The following is a 21,738-nucleotide window of genomic DNA, read 5'->3' as shown; positions in this document are numbered from 1 at the left end:
CGGTCGTCTGTGCTAGTGTAGGAAAAAACGGGCCTTGTGGGAGGAGTTTGGCTTGGCGTCCTTGGGAGGAGGACGGCTATCATCACGGCTAACCACTGTCACTTTGCTGCTGGGTTTGCTGCCCGCTGTGAAGGAGGGAGCCCTGGAGGAGGAGGAAGATTTTCCTCTGGCGGAGGAAGAGCGCCCCCTCTCTGTCTGGCGGGAGGAACGTCCACAATCCTCCTTTTCAGGCTTGGGCTCTGTGGTAGCCTCGAGGATTTCCTTGGTGGGCTTTCTGGACTCCACCGTGCCACGGAGGAGCTCCAGACCGCCACCCATTAGAGTAGTGGGATGCCCGGGCAAGGCCAGCATGACCTTGTTGGTTTCCCTATCGTATCGCTGGAGCCAACCAGGTCGACTTTGTCTCGCCATCTGGCTCGCTCAGACTGGATGCAATAGTCCATTACCATGTCCCAACCACCTGATAGCATGCACATTAATGTCAATCAACATTTTGAAGGTCTTCTGTAATTCCGCGGCTGGTCCAGCTGGCACCTTGTCGAGGCTTTCAACGAGGTGCTTAGCGGAAGTGAGAAGAAGCTGTGTGGCATTAAGGTTGTGCGTGGCGAGCGCAGCACACCTATATGCATTCCTGGTCTTGGCAGAGTGGCTGTCGTCCTCTGAGATGGCAAATCCCGGAGGCTTCTTGACGTTGCCCAGGGTGAAGGGGGCTCTACCGTTGGGGCCACTCTTCCTCAGGTCAGGCTTCACACTGGCTATGAAGGACTGGGCCAGGAGGCTATCCATGTTGGGGCAGAGGGGGATGCCGATCTTTTCTGCATCAACACAGTCAATGAGAAAGTCGAGCTTCTTTGGGTCCTTGTGGTCTCCCCAGGTAGAATGTAGCGCATTCTGGAAACCAGGAACAACAGTGAGCTTGACCATGCGTGGGGGAGGGGAGGGAGCGGGTTCTTGGCCAAGGACCGGCATCTCCGCTTCTTGTCCAGCAGGATTGTCACCGAGAAGCACCTCGATGCCACATCTAGCAGCAGCACGCTCGAAGATGGTCAGCTCATCGAAGTTCAGTGACTCAACACTAGGGGCCACCGCACCCTCTTCCTCCGCCGGCATGGTGGAGGGAAGAGAGGAGGTGGGGGCGGGGGGAGGGGGTGGGCTCCACGGCACGAGGAACCACCACAATAGTCTCCCCTGCCTGACTGGAGGGCTGTTGGAAGAAGGTCAGCTCTTGTCCTTCTTCCTCATCCTCCTCTTCGTCGTCAAATTCCTCACAGCTCATCTCCTGGTCCTCCAGGGCGTCGTCGTCCTGGAGATCACCGTCGCTCGGGTGCCAGGAGTGCTCGGAATCAGCCTGCATGGCTGAAACCGTAGCCTCCACCGAGGCGAAGAGAGGAATATCACCCACAAACAATGGATTGAAGGGGGTGAAGTTAGCCACCGACTGGCCAGCCGCTCCCGGCGTGGAAGCAGCTGGGGTAAACTTACATGTGCTCTTTTCCTTGGAACAGCGGCAGCCGAACCAGTGGGAGAGAGGGCGGTAACCGGAGTAGCTTGGTCCCGCTGAGCTGCAGTCGAGGCCTGGCGAGCACCAGGGCCACTGGTTCCCCCCAACAGGCGAGGCAGCTGCAGGCTGCACTCTGGGGCGGGGAGCAGCGCTGGGGTGTTCAGCGCCGCTAGCCCCAGAGGCAGGAGGATCTGGAGATAGCATGCATCACACCCAGGCAGACAATACAATACGGATGGTGGTCGTCGCCAACAATAATGTTCTTACATCCACCGACACCACAGGGCTTCGGAACACTAGCTAGCAGCATGCCAACAGTGGGACGTTGATTAGTAGTCATCGTGGTGGAGCGAGCTAACAAGCTAACGGCTATGCTACAAACACTCAAAGCACGATGCAGGCCCGAGGGATCGGTGAGGAGAACTTCTTCGGAGAAACAGGTGAGAAACCGTCGAACTGGAACGTAGCAGGAACCTTCGTCTAGTTAACGTACGGAAACTTCCAAGTAAAACCGATGGGCGCCTTCCTATACGCCGCTTCAGGCTAAATATAAATATATAATACTGGAATGGCTGAGTTTGTTTCAGTCGCGGAGAAGCAAAAAGAGGACGCCATGTTGGCTGGAGTCGCTTTTATGCTCTCGGGGCGGTGCCTCCGTTTTTGAGCGACAGCCCTTCCGACGAATCACTTCGACATACGGGAGTGCATGAGTTTACTCTGTTGCATCGCTAGAGGGCGATGTTCCCATAGGGGGGTCATCCTGGAGGTATAATGATAATGAAGTGCTTGTTCTTGGGGCTTTTGACCCCTGCCCCCGCATGGCCCCCCGGGGGCCTCCGGGTGCTCGCTTTTGCCGCCCCCCCCCCCCCCCCCCCCACCCTGGGCCAGTGGCGCCCCAAGCCCGGGAAAAACAGCCGGGGCACGCCAGCGTGGCCCGGTGTGCCCGCAAACAGCCTCTTCCCCCGGATATTGAACCGCCTGGGCCTGTCCTTTCAAATCTGGCCACTGCGTTTCAATTCCAGCACGACCCGCCTCTGTGATGTGGGGGCGTGTGTCTATACTGTCTATACCAGGGGTCTTCAACAGGGGGGCGGAGACCCCTAGGGGGTCCGCGGGTATACTACATAGGGTTCCTGAAATTGTTGAAAAAAAATAATAAAAGTTTTATTTTTATTGTTTATTAAAAAAGAAAGCCAAAATGTAATTTGTCTTTAAATATAAAAAAACGATTCTGTCTCTTTTGAATAGCTTGTATACATGATTATTATGCAATCCATGATTCCCGGGGGCTGCGCCCCCACCTCTCCGCCCTCGTTACTGTTGCTACGTACAAGCTTTGAAGCTGACTTCTGTCAGAGCCCGTCACTCAGTCATTCACTGTCAGCATGGAGGATGTATGTCAACACACTGCCCATCGTGTTTTGGAATCAGAACTTCCAAATCTCTTACAAATCCGTTAACAAGCTAGGCCTAGCATGCATTGGAAAAATATTACACTATTTGACTATTAACATCAGAGGAATACTGTATAAGGAAATCGCTCTCTGGCTACTGGATCTATAGAGCCGTTTTAACTGACTCAGATCGATTTAAATATGAATACATGTTGGCTAAAATGCCCCATGACTATAACACCCAACACCTTATTTGTTATGTTAAATAGCTACCAATCTGGCTAGCCATCGTCAAGGAAAGTTTGGTCGCTTGCTACTACTCTGTCTCGAGAGAATGAATAGCTACTGATTAAGCCATAAGCATCAGCCATAAGCATGCATTGCCAACATTATCAACACAGACTTCGATTCATGCCATTATAATGATTAGTGTTATTGACCTGGGCAGCATGTGAGTTTCATCAAGTCTTGTCATATGAACTGAGACAATAAGTGTATGATCCATTTTATACCAACACATTCTACAGTATATGTGTTTATCAAGAAGCACCAAGGAATAGGCTACTTCATCTAAAATAAGCCAACTTTTATCACTGGACTGGACAGTTATGTATACCACAACACAAGGTAAGAAAGACAACAAATAGCAGCACTTAATGAATATACAACTGAATTTAACACCCAAACGGTGTGTTAATGTATGTATTTGATCTGTGATGATGGTGTTATGTGTGCCACAACACAAAGTAAGAAAGACAACAAATAGCAGCACTGGCAATAAACTGCTTCAAATGTAGGCTAGGCTAAGGATTCACTGCGGGCCCACATGAACGTTCTTCATCTGGGGATTTCAAAAACAGCAGATCTACAAGCTCTCAGCGCGGCACTATGTGAGCTTATATATCTGCTATAGCTAAAGTATGAAATAATGAAGGCCCTGCACACAGCCTGTGTCTACTGCATAGCAATGCAGAAATACAACACTTCGCATTGTTAATTCATTAGGCGACTTTATCAGTAGCTATTTAACATAACAAATAAGGTGTTTGAGTCATGGGTCATGGCCTTTTAGCCAATACAGTGTATTCATATTTAAATCATTTTTTTAATATAAAAAAGGGCAATCTGTGGTCCAGCAGCCACGAGCTTCCTCATTTCTCTGTCGTTTCCAAATATGCCTTTGCGGTTTTGTTCCAATAGCCGTGTAGGCTACTACACCTTCCTCCAACGCATGCCACTGATGCCAGGCCCTGCCGACGGACCAGGAAGAGATTTTGAAGCTCTGGGTCCAACACTGAATTAGTATTTAATGTGTAAAATATGTGTAAAAATCCGCGGTATTTCCATTGAAGTGAATGAAGCTAATGGAGGCGCGCTGTGACAGTAGTCGGACGTCGAGGCGGAGACAGCATTTGGAGGGGTGGAGTTGCGAGTCAACCATTGAGTCTGAAATCTTGACTGACCCTCTCCACTGTGGGTCAACCTGCGGGGTCCGCGGGTAACTTGTTGGCACCACTAGTAGGCCTACTGTATACACCATACAGCAGGCAAGAAACCCTGAAGGCACTCTCATAAATCACAAATCAACGCCAATGGAAATTGGAATTAACGGTAGGCATATTGGCTAAATTTAATTATGCAAAGGTATAACACATAATATGAATATCAATCTGATAAACTGTTAGTTATAAAAGAACAGCATGTGTATCTTGTGTGCTTAATCAGGATACATAGGACCAAAGTCACACCGTAGGCTATGTTGGTCCTCAGACCTTATTTATCACAAAACCAGAGCTTAATTAATGGAATGAATATTATTAAGTAATATTACACAAGAGAGTGTGTGTGTTATTGTGAATATAGGCATGCCTGCATTTCTGCAGGAACGATAACAGAATGTTTCATAAGGCCCATTGTTATGTATGTATTGTTCAATAAATCATATAAATGAATGTTGCATAAGGCCCATTGTTCTTTCGTGTTGTTAGACTATTATGATTGAACTAACACGCTGTTTGGTGTACAACAGGATGCTGGTGACGAGACTTCAGAACTAAATGATGCAGAAAAAGGTGAGTTCTTATCTTTATTGCAGTTCAGTGTTACAGTTCAGTGTTGAACCAGAGAGGAGGTTTTTTAGTGGTTTCATCTTGTGTTTACCAGGTTGTACAGTACAACCTCAGCATCTTATCACAAAACTATAAATGTGTCAGTGTTTACACTACTAATCATGAGAGGATATAGAGATGCACAAAATATAATGATAAATAAATTCTATTATGATTCTCTGATGCATTTATCTCAACCACTCTTTTTTTCCTTTCTCTCTCTTGAAGCAGCTCAGTTTGTGATGCAGAACAGGGCACGGCTGATCCAAAGTGTGACCACAGTCATGGCTCTAGTAGACAGTCTAGGGTCCATGGTCCACCCTGAGATCTATATCGAGATTGAAGCTGAGAAGACTAGACAACAAATGCGACTAGTGTTTGTAAGTCTGCTAGATCCTGGTGGAACAGCCGTCAGAGCAGCGTTTTACAATGCTATTAAACAACACCAACCACAGCTGTCAACCACAGAGAAGCCTGGTAAGATCACATGTACTGCTAAATGACCCTACATCTTCTTCTTTACATAATGTTCTTTCCTTCAAAAGAGCTATGACTTTATTTTAAAGCTATATTGTGTAAGTTGCTGTAAGTGTAACTGTAGGTGTGTAAGAGTGGGGGTTCTAAAACTTTAGCGATTTAACAGTTAGGACAATTTTAAGATTTGTTTTATAAAAAAGTTACATGGTATAACTTTAAACAAAACAAGCCCAACACACGCAGTAACCTTCATATATTGTAAGTGCATCAATTTCTTCTCGTACACATTCATGGACGGTGTTTCACCTAGCTTGTCTTATAAAACCGGGTTTACTTTAGTAACGTATAGTTTTATATCTAAGACTCACTCCATGACTCGCTAATGGAATAAACTCCATAGCCATCCCTAGGGGGTCCGTTCCCGTCAGGAAGCTACACCTACGACCGTGTGCACTACTGGTGGCACCGTCACGTCCAGATTGTATAACCTGGCAAAGGTCAAGGGTGAAGCCCAATTCGCCACAGTCATTCTACCATTTTCCTACTGTCTTTACATATATAAAAGACATTGTAGTCCGAATTATGGAACAAATAAACATCGGAGCCTTGCTGGAGAACACAGCTAACGGACACAGATAAATCAGGAAGCAGGCGTACATGATGATTATAGCTACTAACGTCTATAATATTACCAGGATATACAAAAGTGTCAACGATTTCAAGGATATCCTCCTACTCCGCTCTGCTCTGCGGCTCTGTATCCTTGTCGTCATCAACATTGTTGGGGGCAGGCCTGCCGTAGCGTCCTGGGAGAAGCGAGTCAAGCTAGTCCGGGGTGGGGGCTGATAAGGCACTTATGCTGTGGGAGTCAAACTCCGGTCATCGAGGGCTAGGTATTGGCCTATCAAGCTTGATACTAGCATGTGGCTACAGATGATGCAGCTAGCTTTCTTTGTGGTTGGAACACATGGCAGCTAGTGTATCTGTGTCAAAATAGACAGGGAATGAACCTGGCTTACGTAGCGTGCAGAACACTGACTAGCGGGCTATCCTAGTGCGAGACTACAGGGCTAGGAGACTTGGCCTCGATGTAGTGGGAAAACAATATGGTAACAACGTGTATGTTTCGTACGCGTCTATGTCTACAATCGTAAGTGCCTCGTGGCAAAGGTTATCAAGCCTGTCCTTGGTGAGACTATGTTGGCTATACGAATGGAAAAAGAGTTGTAATGCGTGTGCTTAGCTCAAGAAACAAATTTGAACTGACCGCCCCTGACACAGGACTATGGACAGAGGGCAGGACCTTCGCTGGTCAAGGTAAAGCTTCTTTGTTCCCGCCAGAGGGCACTCTCCATAGCCAGTGATGTACCCGAACGTGTTCAATGAATGATCGTTCACAAACTCGTTCATATTTTGGGCGAACGTGAACGGACCGTTCTTTATTTCCGTTTGAACGTGCTCATTCTGGCATTCATGAACGGCGCTCGTTGGCTTGTTCATGCCGCGCCCACGGTCGCCTCGTCTTTGTATTCACTTTGTATGTAATCGCGCCGCTCGAACGCACCTTGGCTTTACAGCAAATGTTTATTTAACGCCTGGCCGTGCCATCGTCTCTTTCTCCTCCTCGTCCAACAGTAACACACTTCCAAGTAAAGGCTGACTAAAATAGCAGATCTACAAGCTCACAACGCGTCACTTTCCGTGTTGTGAGCTTAGACAATGACAAAGGGGTGCAGGAAGAGTGTGCAGTGGGCACATATTTAAACATTGTGGGCACCTCAATGTTAAACTGGATGAAATAATTTTGCCAAATAATAGCTCGCAGCAACGTATTGAAAAAAATAAAATAAAGAAAAAAGGGGAAAAATAACTAAAATAGTTCAGTTTTGGAACCATGAACTTTTAGTTCAAAAATCTGAATTATGAACGATGAACTGATGTAGTTTGTTTTAGAAATGGTGAACTGAACTTTGAACTAGTTTATAGAAAGTGAACTTTCCCAACACTGCCCATAGCGGGTCACAGAGTGAGTCTTAGATATAACATCTCAGCTACTCTTTATCTAACACTACATGCCACACTCACAATCCAGGAATAGCAGACTAACCTTCACCTAAATGTCAGAGCTTAAATTGGCATGCATACATGAAATAAATGCATAAACAGCCCTTAGGACTAGCTGTAGCTGTGATAGCATTTTGCTATACGTACTGTGCATTCTGTTTCACCACTTGTGAAATATGTGTTCCATCATTTAGCCTGTTGAAAGAAAACTACTGTCCCTTGGTGTACAATGTGAATTCCAAAGAAAGATGTATTAAACATGAAATAATTATAAATGGTGGTATTTAGTGAGAATCTACTAAAAAGCAATTAGTTACCGCAGGGGGCAGCTGTTGTTGTCCAACTGTTGATCTTAAACAGAACAAAAGCCAGTTAAACTAGTCAAGACAAGCTAGTAAGCCAGTCTCTACTAGTATGACAATGTTGTGTTGTTATTTTTGCTCTTATTTGTATTGGCTTTTTTCAAAATACAAATACAGTTGATCACGATATTCCCCTACTTGCCCAAAATTGCAACTACAGATTGTGAAAGTTATACATTATGTCTGTAGATTCAAATTGAGCCTAAAGTCTCAAGCAAACAACCAAGAACCATAATACGATCTAAACAATGATATAAACTCAAACTTAACACTTAATTCACAAGATGATGCACACTGAATTAATGTATATTTTTTTATAACTAAGGCCAGGACTTTAATGCGTTAATTTCGATGAATTAACTACAGAATAATTATCGTGTTAAAGAAATAACGCATTTTAATCGCACATATTTTTGCACCGCGGAACCTTTCTCACTGGACGTGTTTGAGCCATGTCATATCTAGCGGCGCACCAACCTGCAAGGCTGCTGCCATAGATGGCTGCTGCTGCCGCTGCAGGGCAGGCAGAGCGGAGACCACAACAATCTCCCCCAGTGCACGTTAAGATTAGTAGATGGGACATTTACATTTTAAAAGCAATTGGATGGAAGCGTGGACAAATTCACCGCAGCACATCAAGCCTCAAGCACCGCTATGCGAAACGTGTTGTTGTTAGCCAATTAGCATAGCTTGGCTTCCACATTAGCCTCTTTACCCAATCTGGCTCTGGTCCATATAGCATTAGAGTTCTCATTAACTTTATGGTACTGACGAGACCTTGTGCAAGTTGTGCTCAGCCTCACATGTAATAAAAAAAAAGGAAAAATAAAAAATACACCTTCACTAGTAGTAGCCCCCACCTCACGTCTAAAATATACTTTTTAGCCAGAAGAGAAAACATGTCTTATTAAATAATAATATAGGCAGGGGTCTTCAACAGGGGGTCTGGTACCCCCAAGGTCCTCAGAGTAACTACAGGGGGTCTCAATGTGTGATGGGGCCCTTTTTTTACATTAACCACTTAAACCCTAATAGGCCTTTATTCTGAGGGGAAGAGGGTGGACCGGACCAAGTACAGAGCCTAGGGTCAAATTTACTAAGTAGCATGCTGAGACTTTTACATGTCTGGCTAAGAATAGTCTAGGGCCCCAGGGCAATAAAAGGACCGTTTTGTTCAGATTCTCGCAAATTCGCCAAATTTGGCACAGATGTTGTCCATACCATACTTAATCATTTTAAGATGGGTGCCAAGATGGGCGCCCCATGGTACTGCTATATCGCGCAATCCAATATGGCTGCCACCCGTAAAGAAACGAAAAGGCCTAGAATCATAAATGATACCACCTTTTAGGGGTTTTCTGGGTCGTAGAATCTGATTCTGGTGTTATTTCAATGATTTGAGGTCAAGATTACCCATCAAAGTTAGTAAATAAAGGTAATATCGGGGTAAAATCCAGTATTTCTAGTGCGCCATGGCAGATTCTACCCCCCAAAAAGTTTTTTCTCATTATAAGCTATACTTGTAGCAATGTTTCACAATCAAAACTGTTGATTGTTTATTATAAACAATAAACTAATACAAACAATTTTCAATTAAAACTGATATGTGCCAACAAAATCGAAAAAGAAAAAAAAAATGTGTCTAGGGACACACAGCACAAGCAGTTGGTTCCGTGTAGCCTGGGCTAGGTTCATGAGGTGTTCCATTGTCTGGGGTTCCCCACACGCACACACATCGGAGGTTAAGTTCCATTTCTTCATGGAAGCCTTGCACCTTCCTTCACTGACGCGAAGTCGGTTCAGTGTCTTCCAGACAGCCCAAGGTTGGTCATGACCGGTGGCGAGGCATTTGTCTGGGGCGGGTGGGGTGGTCTCCAGAGCCACACTGGTGTCCAGGAAACTGCTCCTAGAATGGAGCTGTTTCTGGGCAGAAGAGTATCTATGGAGTAGATGCTGGGTGACGATGGCCTGCTTTGTGCGTTCAACTTCTGTGGTGACTGTTCTGCGGAGGTCAGGGGGGAGGATGCCAGAGAGGCCATAAAGGCAGTGTGTAGGTGTGGCTTTGAGGCGACCACTCACTATGCTGCAGGTCTCATTGAGGATAGGATCTTTCATACACATGAAACACCTTGCAAGGTGTGGAGTTACTGGCTGTCATCTCCGTTATTAAGGCACCCACCTTCGTATTTGCAGAGGATTGTGCATCGGACACCGATACAGTTGTATTTGCAACTTCCCATGCATCCCTTGAGGCAGCCGCAGCGCACAAGAAGGTCACGTGCTGCTGATGCATCACTAAGAGTGGTCCACAGTGGTTGCCATGTGCCAGTGCCATCTTTGTGCCAGCCCCACTCACTGAAGTCAGGAATTTCCTGCTGGACCGAGGTTGCCTGATTCCAGTAGAAACTTGCCTGCAGTAGCGCTCGCTTGACATGCTGGAACAGTGCAGCTTGGGTAGGTGGGATGGTTTCCAGTGATCTACTTCCAGTGGTGAAGAGGCGATGTCTGGCCTCATTGACACCAGCTGCACCACACCCCTTGATGTACATGAGCATGACGAAACTTTCAATGTTCTGCATATGCACAGACTGAAGACTGAAGAGGTCAGGGGTGTGTGTGAGAGCCACTATTGTGTTGGTGAGGTCTGGTATGCTTCTCCAGGCTGCCCAAGCTGTCTTCTTGCCACATCCGAGAAACTGGGAAGTTGTGTCACATCCTGTTAAGCTGTCACTGTTTTACGGGAAAACAGACTGATAACAATTCTGATTACATTGTCCCCTACCGTCAGTTGTTTACTTACAGTTGAAGTTGGACTTGTGGACATTTTGGTGCTGTGTGTCCCTAGATACATTTTTTTCTTTTTCTTTTTTGATTTTGTTGGCACATATCAGTTTTAATTAAAAATTGTTTGTATTGTTTTATTGTTTATAATAAACTATCAGCTGTTTTGACAATATTGTTTTGAATTGTGAAACATTGCTACATTATACAAGTATAGCTTATAATGAGATTTTTCTTTTTTTTCTTTTTTTTGGGGGGGGGGGGGGTAGAATCTGGCGTGGCACACTAGAAATACTGGATTTTACCCCGATATTATCTTTATATACTAACTTTGATGAGTAAACTTGATTTGAGGGGTAATCTAGATCGCAAATCATTGAAATAACACCAGAATCAGATTCTATGATTTTTTCGGGTGGCAGCCATATTGGATTGCGCAATATGGCAGTACCATGGGGCGCTCATCTTGGCACCCATCTTAAAATTATTAAGTATGGTATGGACAACATCTGTGTGCCAAATTTGGCGAATTTGCAAGAATCTGAACCAAAATATCCCTTGGGCCCCGGACTAGAAGCAATATGAAAAGGTTTAATCTGCAACACAAATTGTATAATATGTAGTGGGGGTCCCTGCTTCATCTCTCCCTCAGCTAAGGGGTCCTTGACCTGGAAAACATTGAAGACCCCTGAGATGTGGGGATAATATAAGTTTAAGTGTTTAATTTATACAGGTTACCTGAAACGCAAATGTACACTATGTTCCTAAAATTGCACTGATCTGTTGATCTTGTTTAAAGTTGTACCATGTACATTTTTTTATAAAACAAATCTTAAAATGGTCCTAGCTGTTAAATCGCTAAAGTTTTAGAACCCCCACTCCGTTATTTTCAGCTTCTAAAGCCTTCTCTTTATATGTTTTCTATGATCCCTGCCCGGGACCGGTTTTCGCGGAAAAATTGCGTCATCACACTACCGGCCAATCACAGCAAGGGTTATACACTGCCGGCCAATCACAGCGCAGAACATACACTGCCGGGCTCTCTGGTGGGTTTAGGAAACACGCCTTCAGGAAGTACACTGCAGTGTTTACACTGGAGGAGTCTAGCATGTAACTCTCCAACCGCTGTTCGTAGAAGGACACGGGAGACCTCATTGAAAGCGTCTCGGCGAGGCGAGGCGGACGCGGTGGTCTGACGGCCCGGTCCGCGAGCGAAAAACGGACGAAAAAAGCAAACGCGACCGCGGTTTGCTATACTGCTACAGACCACCAGTTGAGCAACTTACACAGTATAGCTTTAAGTACAACCTTGGTTACAAAATAAGCATTGTTTTGTTGCTTAAGCTTGTATTTGTTATTAATTGATTCCCTCGTATACCAAAATCCATTAAAAATTGAAAATTAAATTAATTAATTACAAAGCCTGTAATTAATTAGATTAATGTTTTTTTTTTATTGCGTCCCAGCCCTAATTATAACTTGTGTGCACACCTTCATTAAGTTTTGGCCTCAAAATACAGATTTTGTTCCCAAACATTATTAAATAAAAAAAAACACACAGTACATTAACTCATCTAGTGCCATTCCCGAGATGTCTCGCGAAATGTACTCGAGTATCTGTAGTGCCATTCACGGGATATCTCGGGAAAAGTAATCTATTACTGTAACGGCGAGTACATTGCCGAGAAGAATGGCCGGCGGTCCGGAGACGAAATCCGTCGCTGATTTCGCATCATCACGGCTCCACGAGCACAAAATAGTCCCATCCATAACATTGAGGTGGACGGGGGATCTCATCTTTAATGTCCATTATCTCAAAACTACACTTTAGAAGCTAGGATGGAGGCAGATGCTCGCTTATGTTACACAGTTATAAAAGCTCCCGGTCGGCCATTACAGCCAACTCCACGTGGACACGGATCGGTTCCGGCGCACGATCCGATGACGTCAGACCGGAAGTGATTGCGCGGTGGACTTCTGGCCTCCAAAATAAGACAACGCAAGTGAATGGGACCTGAAGGAGGCACTTTGGACATTATAATCCGTTAATGTCTGGGGCTCAGAATGAGTTAATACAGTACATTAATTTAAAAAAAAAGATTAAACAAAGAACACAATTCAACATTTGCAGACCTCCCATTTGAGGACCATATTTCTCAATGATGTGTTCTTTGGTCTTTCAGAAGCTCTATGCAAACGACAACTGAAGTCTAATCTGACAACGAGGCTTTTGCTTTTGTCTGAGTGGATTGCAACCGAAGGACAAAACACACTTCTGCATCAGATCTATACTGAAGTCTACATCACAAAGGGAGGCAGTGGAGACGTCAATAAAGAATATGAGATCAGACAGATTGAAACAGCCTCCAGGACACCAGCCTATCCAGAAACATCAATCAAAAGTGAAAACATCTTTAAAGCATTACCTGGAGACGCAAAACCAGTCAGAACAGTGATGACGAAGGGAGTGGCTGGAACTGGTAAAACGGTTCAAACTCAGAAGTATGCTCTGGACTGGGCAGAAGATAAAGCCAACCAGGATATCCACTTTGTGTTTCCATTCACTTTCCGAGAGCTGAATTTGGAGAAGAAGGAGTACAGCTTGGAGGAACTTCTTCATACATTCTTTAGTGAAACCAAGAATGTAGGAATCTGCATCTTCAACAATCCCAACGTTGTGTTCATCTTTGATGGGTTAGATGAACTTCGGCCACCTCTACGCTTCCCTAACACTGTGATGTGGACGGACCCCAAAACGTCAACCACATTGGACGTGCTCTTGACAAACCTCATCAAGGGAAATCTTCTTCCAAAAGCTAAAATCTGGATAACCACACGACCTGCAGCAGCCGACCAGATCCCTTCTGATTATGTTGACAGGTATACAGAAGTTAAAGGGTTTAATGAAATGCAGAAGAGGCAGTACTTCTTCAAGAGATTCAGTGATGAACAGCAGGCCGGTGCAATCTACTCACACATCCAGACATCGCCAAGCCTCCACATCTTGTGCCACATCCCAGTATTCTGTTGGATCACTGCTAGAGTTCTGGAGGAACTGTTGAGCACAGAGGAGAAAGAAGCACTGCCAAAGACCCAGACTACCATGTACATCCATTACTTGCTGATTCAGTCCATACAGAAGAATGAGAAGTATCAAGACCTAATTCAGAAACATCCCGACAGGAATCCAAATGATGCCATTCTGTCTCTGGGGAAACTGGCTTTTGAACAGCTGAAGAAAGACCAGCTGATCTTCTATGAAGAAGACCTGACAGCGTCTGGCATTGATATCGGAGACGCCGCAGTGTACTCAGAAGTGTTCAGACAGGTATTTAAAAAGGTGTGTGGAACGTACAAGGACAAGGTGTTCTCCTTTGTCCATCCGAGCATTCAGGAGTTTCTGGCTGCCCTCCACGTCTTCATCACTTTCATCAACACTGGTGAAAACCTACTCTCAACCTCCAAGCGGTACAAGTTATTTGGAAGGATTTACAAATCCAGGATTCATCTCCTCTTCAAAAGCGCTGTAGACCTGGCCTTAATGAGTCCAAATGGACATCTGTATCTGTTCCTGCGTTTCCTGCTGGGCTTCTCTTTGGACACCAATCAGAAACTCCTAGAGAGACTGCTGACACAGAAAGGAAAACGCTTCAAGACCAAGCCCACAGTCGAATACATCAAGGAGAAGATCAGAGAGAATCCATCTCCAGAGAGAAGCATCAATCTGTTCTACTGTCTGAATGAGCTGAATGATCATTCTCAAGAGGAGGACATCCAACAGTACATGATGTCAGGACGTCTCTCTACAGACAAGCTCTCTCCTGCTCAGTGGTCAGCTCTGGTCTTCACGTTGCTGTCTTCAGGAAAGGAGCTGGACGTGTTTGACCTGAAGAAATACTCTGCTTCAGAGGAGGCGCTTCAGGGGCTGCTGCCCGTGCTTAAAGCTTCTAATAAAGCGCTGTAGGTTCACTGATAACTAGATATATTTCATATATTATATGATCTTTCTTTAACAGAAAATCAAATAAATAAATGTTTTATCACTAATCCTCCTTCAGGCTGAGTGGCTGTAACCTGTCAGAGAGTTGCTGTCAGGAGTTGTCCTCAGCTCTCAGCTCCAGCTCTAGTCTGAGAGAACTAGACCTCAGCAACAATGACCTGCTGGATTCTGGTGTAAACCTTCTGGCTGTGGGACTGGGGAGTCCACACTGCATGTTGGAGACACTCAAGTCAGTATAACTGTGTTTAAATGAAACCAAATATGTTTCTAAATTCAATGGAACTGAATGTAACATTGTTTGCGCGCGGGTGTGTGTGTGTGTGTGTGCATGCGCGCGTGTGTGTGCACGCTTGCGTGCATGCATGCTTGATATATATATATATATATATATATATATATATATATATATATATATATATATATATATATATATATATTGTGATATTTATTATACAGAAATCGAATGATGAATAAATGCTATATTACTAATGCTTCTTCAGGCTGCGTGGCTGTAAGCTGTCAGAGAGTTGCTGTCAGGAGTTGTCCTCAGCTCTCAGCTCCAGCTCTAGTCTGAGAGAAGTGGACTTGAGCAACAATGACCTGCTGGATTCTGGCGTAAACCTTTTGGCTGTGGGACTGGGGAGTCCACACTGCATGCTGGAGACTCTGAAGTCAGTATGCCTGAAACTGTGTTAAACTTTGTCTAAATTAAAAGAAAGAAAATGTTCACTGTGTGTGTGTGTGTGTGTGTGTGTGTGTGTGTGTGTGTGTGTGTGTGTGTGTGTGTGTGTGTGTGTGTGTGTGTGTGTGTAGTTTGTCAGGATGTCTGGTCACAGAGAAAGGCTGTTCTTCTCTGACCTCAGCTCTGCGCTCCAACCCTTCCCATTTGAGAGAGTTGAACTTGAGCTACAATCAAACTGGAGAATCAGGAGAAGCGATGCTCTCTGGTGTTGTGGCGGATCCATACTATAGACTGGACACTGTGAGGTATGACAGACTTGGCCTGTAGCTCCCTTCACAACAAACACAGGTCGGCGTCGGTTCTTTATGAAAACAGGCAGTTTTATTTCTCCTCCTCTCTTCTCCTTCAAACATGCCGTGAGAACTGGGTTCACACAAATAATAAACGATAATCAATAAACTTGTACAGTACTCACAAACATACAGTACATGAAATGAAAATACAGAACATGAAGAAAATGCGCCACGCGCAGTGTCCATCAAACAGTGTCCACATCAAAGTCAAATCTAATTATAGAATACCTCGGTGGCCGATATTGTGAACGGAGGTTCTTCGGTATGCAACGGAGGTTGCATACAGTTCTTGTAGTCTTTCTTTTCACCGTCTTTCTTTACCCTTTTTAACGTAAAATAAACTTTAGAGGTGCATCTTATTGACTGCAAGACGCAGAGCTCCGCTTGTGCTCCTAGGCAGAGTGCAGGTCTGTTTGTAACACCTGTGAGCCATGACATGTAATCAAGCCCACATCAAAGAGGTCCCGGTGTGCAGCTAATAGACAGGCAGGGAATCATTGTTCCATCCCATAATGTTTTTAACCACATCTTAATATTATGCATTTTAACCTTACATGAAATCAATTATGAACCCAAATATTTATTTATACCATGAATTTATAAGATTATTTATGCCCTATGAATTTATGAACATTAATTATTGTATTTTAGCAATTTTAGTATTTTTATAGTTTTTAGTCAGTAACAGCACTTACCTGTGTGTGAATGTTCATAGTATCTAGTCTACAAGCTTCACATAGAAATAAGTAGACAATTCAACTCTGGCGGTGGGAGGCTGTGTGTGTGAGACAAAGACGAACAAGTCACATACCATGTTAAAATCACACGTGTGTCGTATTTGACACACATGTGATTTTACAGTACTAGTGTGATGATGTTGGGGACCCTCGTATATGGACATATTGTGTCAGTCTCTGTTGTTTCAGCGTGATCTAGCCCCTCTCGCCCTTAGGGCTTCTTACTGGTATGGTTATATGTTACCCCATATGTGTGGATATGTGTGGACTTTTGTGTAGGTCCACCGGTCCAACCCTTAAGCCAATTTTAATATAGATAAATACTGAAATCCCCTCATATGATTAGACTGAACAGTATGAGCTTTCATCCACAGCCTTGATGTCCAATACCTGACTTTGTCTCTCCTCCAACTCTAGTGTGGACGATTGTGGAGAGTGGTTGCTAAAACCAGGTTTGAGGAAGATCATTCTAAGTAAGTGTCTATTCTTTTTTATTCATTCAATAAAAGCAGCCTCACATCCAGCTATTTAGATCATTGGTTCTCAAAGTAGGGTCTGGGGACCCCCTGGGTCGTCTGTGTGTGCGTGCGTCCGTCTGTTACCAGCTAATCTCTGGCGCCATTGGCCCGGTCTCAGCCAAAGTGTGCACACACAGTCCCTGGATGCCAATTCAGAACCACATTTTTCAGATAGATAGATAGATAGATAGATAGATAGATAGATAGATAGATAGATAGATAGATAGATACCTTTATTATCCCAAGGGGGGAAATCAGTCGCCCAGAGTCGGCACAGCAGTATAAGGATATTTACAAAGTTACAGAGTAAGTATGAAAAAAATTATAATAACAGTACAGTAAAGAGCAAGGTACACCAAAGAAAGGGAATATATTTTTATATATATATATATATATATATATATATATATATATATATATATATATATATATGTGTGTCTCAATTTGGCTGAGATTCAGTCATCTCGGGAATTGTCATTATTCCCTACAGCCTATATGACGTTTTTTTTTCTCTAAAAAGATAATGCCACAACAGCATCTCATAATATCTAGGCTACATTTCACTTAAACGCCAGAGCTTAACTCTGCATGTAAATAACTTATTTACAAAAAAAAGTCTTATTATAAGACTTTTTTTAATTAATGTGAGAGATGGGTACATAATTCTGTTAGTCCTCCCTGTTGATATTAGCTAAAATGCTAACTAGCCAGCCTTTGTTAGCCGTTTGTAGCCAAATGCGGTAATATCGGGACTCCATTACTTAGCGATGCAACCCACAGTATTTATCCCATTAATTTAATGCCACGTGTGTTCCAAATGAACGATTATTAACCACGTAATGTTGTTATAATGATTTAGTGTATTATTTTATTTATTATTCTTCCGCCGTTCACTTCCGCTGTTTCTTCTTCTACGCGGGTGAAAATGATCCGTTCCTGCCTGGAGGCGTCTGTGACGTATGAGTTTGTCTTCCGTGAAGCCTTCCTTTGTCACTGAGTTAGCTTAGCATTGAATAGAACATGTCGTCGTAAACTATCTAGTTTTAACGTTCAGAGCATTTTCTTTTTGGACAATAAAAACATTGACAGCCAGGGGAAAGAAATCCATGAAGGACACAGAATGCAATCGTTCACTCGACGTTGGAAAATTGACTTATTAGACTATTCTGGATGACTGGCTAATGAGTGGCTAGGCTAACGCTAACGTTAGCTAGCGCTAGCTGCAGGCTAACGTAGGCATCGGTTGTATAAAACGCGACCAAACTCTATTTTTGCTCTTCTACAAGCTCACAACGCGAGGCGGTTAAGCGTAGCCTGTAGATTGTGGTTCATTATCAGAGTCAGATGATCCTTCAATCTGACTGAAGTTACACAAACACTCGACGATGTTATATAAAGCACAGTTAGCACAGTTAGCCGAGCCCAATTTCGATAGGGCACGAGTTCTGGTGTTGCGCACGTGCATTCCCGTAGAGCAGTGGTTCTCAACCTGTGGGTCGCGACCCCCAGGGGGGTCGCCAAAAAATTTGGGGGGGTCGCCAGATTTTTTGGTAAAAAAAAAAAAAAAAAAAAAAAATGTTGAAAAAAAGAAAAAAAAAAAAGAAAAAGAAAAATGCCTGGAAAACATTTTTATAAAAACATTTCATAGCGAAAAGTCGACAAAGTGGAATGGATGTGTGTGTGACAGTGTGTCCTGGGCCTGGCTATGTATACATGCATTGTGTGTAGCAGCACGTGATCCTCCTCCTCCCTTAACCCGGAAACTCACTAATCTCAATTTAACTGGACAGCCACGCACATGAGCGAAATGCACCCAGGTAGAAAATAAATAAAACATTGTATGACCACGATATAAAAGTCATGGACAAGTGGGTTATCAGAAAACGTCCGCACCCTGAAACAGGCCAAGAACAAGCGTCTCAGGAGGAGCCACCTACAACAGATAAAGATGAAGATGAGCCGGCATGTTGTTCTGCAAACATTGCTGCAAAACGAAAAATGTTAAGAGCATATGAATGCAGCTGTCAGTGCTCTCAGATACGGTTACATTATATTGTTTGGAAACCAGTGCATAGTTTCCCATATTTGTTTCCCCTTTGTTTGCTGGACAGTTTCATGTAACGTTACGAGCATAATTAATGCAGCCGTCAGATCCAGTTAAATGATATATTGTTTCTCCCTTTTTTTTCTTTTATTGCTGGACAGTTTCATGTGGCTAAAAACGTTAAGAGCATAATTAATGCAGCAATAAGAAAATAAATGCGTCATTATTCATATCACGTGTCAGTGTTGTTTTCTCTGCATAACTTTAAGACGTAGCCTAGTAGTGAAAAGAGCCGATCTACAAGCTCACAATGCGGCGCGGTGAGGCGGGGCGGGGCGGGGGGGGGGGGGGGTCCGTAAGGGCCGGGGGTCGCGAGTCAAAATGTGATTATTTTGGGGGTCGCGGCCAGAAAAGGTTGAGGACCCCTGCCGTAGAGCAACGTAGAGTAGACAAAAACTGTGCCCCATAGAACTTTGTGCCTCTATAGGAAGAAAACTTTCCTTTTCTCATAAAAGTATCAGTACTATAGGCAGTTGCCTACTGCAATTTATACTCTGTTACAAGTAGAAGTCCGGTATTAAATAAATATATATTTTAAAATAGCAGATCTACAAGCTCACAATGTGAGCTATTTTCAAATGGCCAAAATGTTTATAGGCTACAATTTGGACTGTTAAAATAAAAATCTACAAAGCAAGAACTAAAGTTTAAAACATACATAAACCACTTTAGCCCTATGTTATACCAAGGCTATTTAAACATAGCCGATCTACAAGCTCACAGCGCATTGCGGTGCGACGCGTTGTGAGCTTGTAGATCTGCTACTTTCAAACATTTTGTACTTTTACTTTTGGTACTTTGTCTTTAAGTACATTTGAATACCAATACTTTTGTACTTTTACTCAAGTACATTTTTAATTCTGGACTTTTACTTGTAACAGAGTGATTCTACATTGCAGAATTGATACTTTTACTTAATTATAAAATGTAGGTACTTTTTCCACCACTGTGTAAACGTTTGTGTTCTCATGCCAATAAAGCTTCTTTGAATTGAAGATTGAATTGAAGATTGCTCCCCATGTGGCGGAGTCAGGTCATTGCAGGTTAGAAATTTCTTTAAAACTTGAATATCTCAAAAGTCCTATTTCAGCATGGCATCATTCTATAAGCCATATCTTCAAAACTGTTGGGTCAATCTCCACAACCAATATATCATTTTGTAGCTATGATCCCCAGCTTTCAAATGAAATGAAAAAATGAAAATGAAAAAAAATTCAATGACTAGCCGCCAGGCGTGCTGGGACACATATACATACATACATAAAGTGTAAAAAGCAATCCTTAAGCACAACGTATCAATACAATACAGTGCCTGAACAAAAGTGTCCATAACAGTCAGTGCTAGTCAGTGCTACAAGTATCTCACCACCATGTCAAACACAAGCAACAATACTCAATACTACAACACAACCTAATAGTGCAGAGTGTGGGCCTTTTATAGCGCCACCATGAGGCCGATTTCTTTCAAACTAATTTTTTGACAGTACTACAGATTTTGTCAAAAAATCATGCAAATCGTTACACAGTATCTCCATAGACTTTAAACGAAACGGGTCTTTCAGATCACACAGTCATGTGATCAAGACGGATCTGTCCGATATTACATATTCCATCCTGATTGACCTCCAAACTTTGCAGGATTGGTCCATTTTGAACAAAATCCCTGAAATCATGAACGCAGCTTGCACTTTCCGTGGGCGGTCGCTTCTCGCCATTAGGGCGTCTTACTTGTTATACTTATTTGAGCTTAATTGAGCATGGTGTTGCGCACCAAAAATAACAACATGAGCGATACCACGCGCAACGCAGTATATGAAGGCAAGTCCTTAACCCTGTAAGACCACTGTTGCAGTATCACAACATCTGTATTTTATCCCAAAAAAAGGTTTAAATTATTCACTCACTGCAGCGGAGAGCTGGAGATCAACTCTTTTTAAAGATTTTTGTTTTTGGGCTTTTTGCCTTTATTGGATAGGACAGTAGACTGACAGGACATGGGGGAGAGACAGGGAGTGACATGCGGCAAAGGTCGCCCGGATCGGGAATCGAACCGGCGACGCCGACAGGCATTGATGCCGAAATGGCAATGCCTATATGGTATGTGCCTGGTCCACTAGGCCACCAGGCGCCCCTGGAGATCAACTCTTGAACAGAGCCCTGCTGATGACCACCCGGGGGAAATCACTGACTGAGCTTTCTATGCCAAACCGCTGGAGCAACTGCCCTTCCTTCCTGTATCCTTCCTCTGTCCAGTGGCCTGTTAGTCCCACAGAACACAACGTAGTGCCAGAAGAGCTTCGTCAACAGACCTTGGAGCAGTAAACCAGTGACACCTAAAATGTCCGATCTTCCCAATGCACGTCTCCGAATCCACCAGCCCCCCTTTTGGTCCACTGGTGTTGACTGTTTCAGACTATATGTCATCAAGATTGGCCGCAGGCAGGAGAAATTATGGGGCATAATCTTTAAATGTCTCACCACCAGATGTGTCCACCTCAACCTGCTGTCTAGTATGGACTCTTTCTTATTGGCCCTCCAGCGCTTCATTGCAACTTGAGTTGCAGGAGGCACTGGATGCTCTGGAACCATCCCCGCACAAGAAGCTGGCTGAGCAGAGCATCACCTTCTAGTACAACCCACCATATGCACCACACTTC

At 43.8% G+C, this 21,738-nt stretch overlaps 1 protein-coding gene across 1 annotated transcript; it reads left to right on the top strand.

Moving 5' to 3' along the window:
• Positions 1 to 1,895: 1,895 nt before the first annotated feature.
• LOC308300363 (NACHT, LRR and PYD domains-containing protein 3-like) lies at positions 1,896 to 21,711 on the top strand (the record flags this gene model as incomplete). Its single annotated transcript, XM_080744179.1, has 7 exons — positions 1,896 to 1,941; positions 5,232 to 5,480; positions 12,871 to 14,647; positions 14,746 to 14,916; positions 15,188 to 15,358; positions 16,877 to 16,932; positions 21,593 to 21,711. The coding sequence occupies 7 exons, from the start codon at positions 1,896 to 1,898 to the stop codon at positions 21,709 to 21,711; spliced, it is 2,589 nt and encodes an 862-aa protein (XP_080600305.1).
• Positions 21,712 to 21,738: the final 27 nt, after the last annotated feature.

Source organism: Nannobrachium achirus (assembly GCF_963921795.1).
Source record: "Nannobrachium achirus genome assembly, chromosome: 16".
Classification (NCBI taxonomy): Eukaryota; Metazoa; Chordata; class Actinopteri; order Myctophiformes; family Myctophidae; genus Nannobrachium; species Nannobrachium achirus.
The sequence above is the reverse complement of the archived record's forward strand: the minus strand, read 5'-3'. Positions and strand labels throughout refer to the sequence as shown.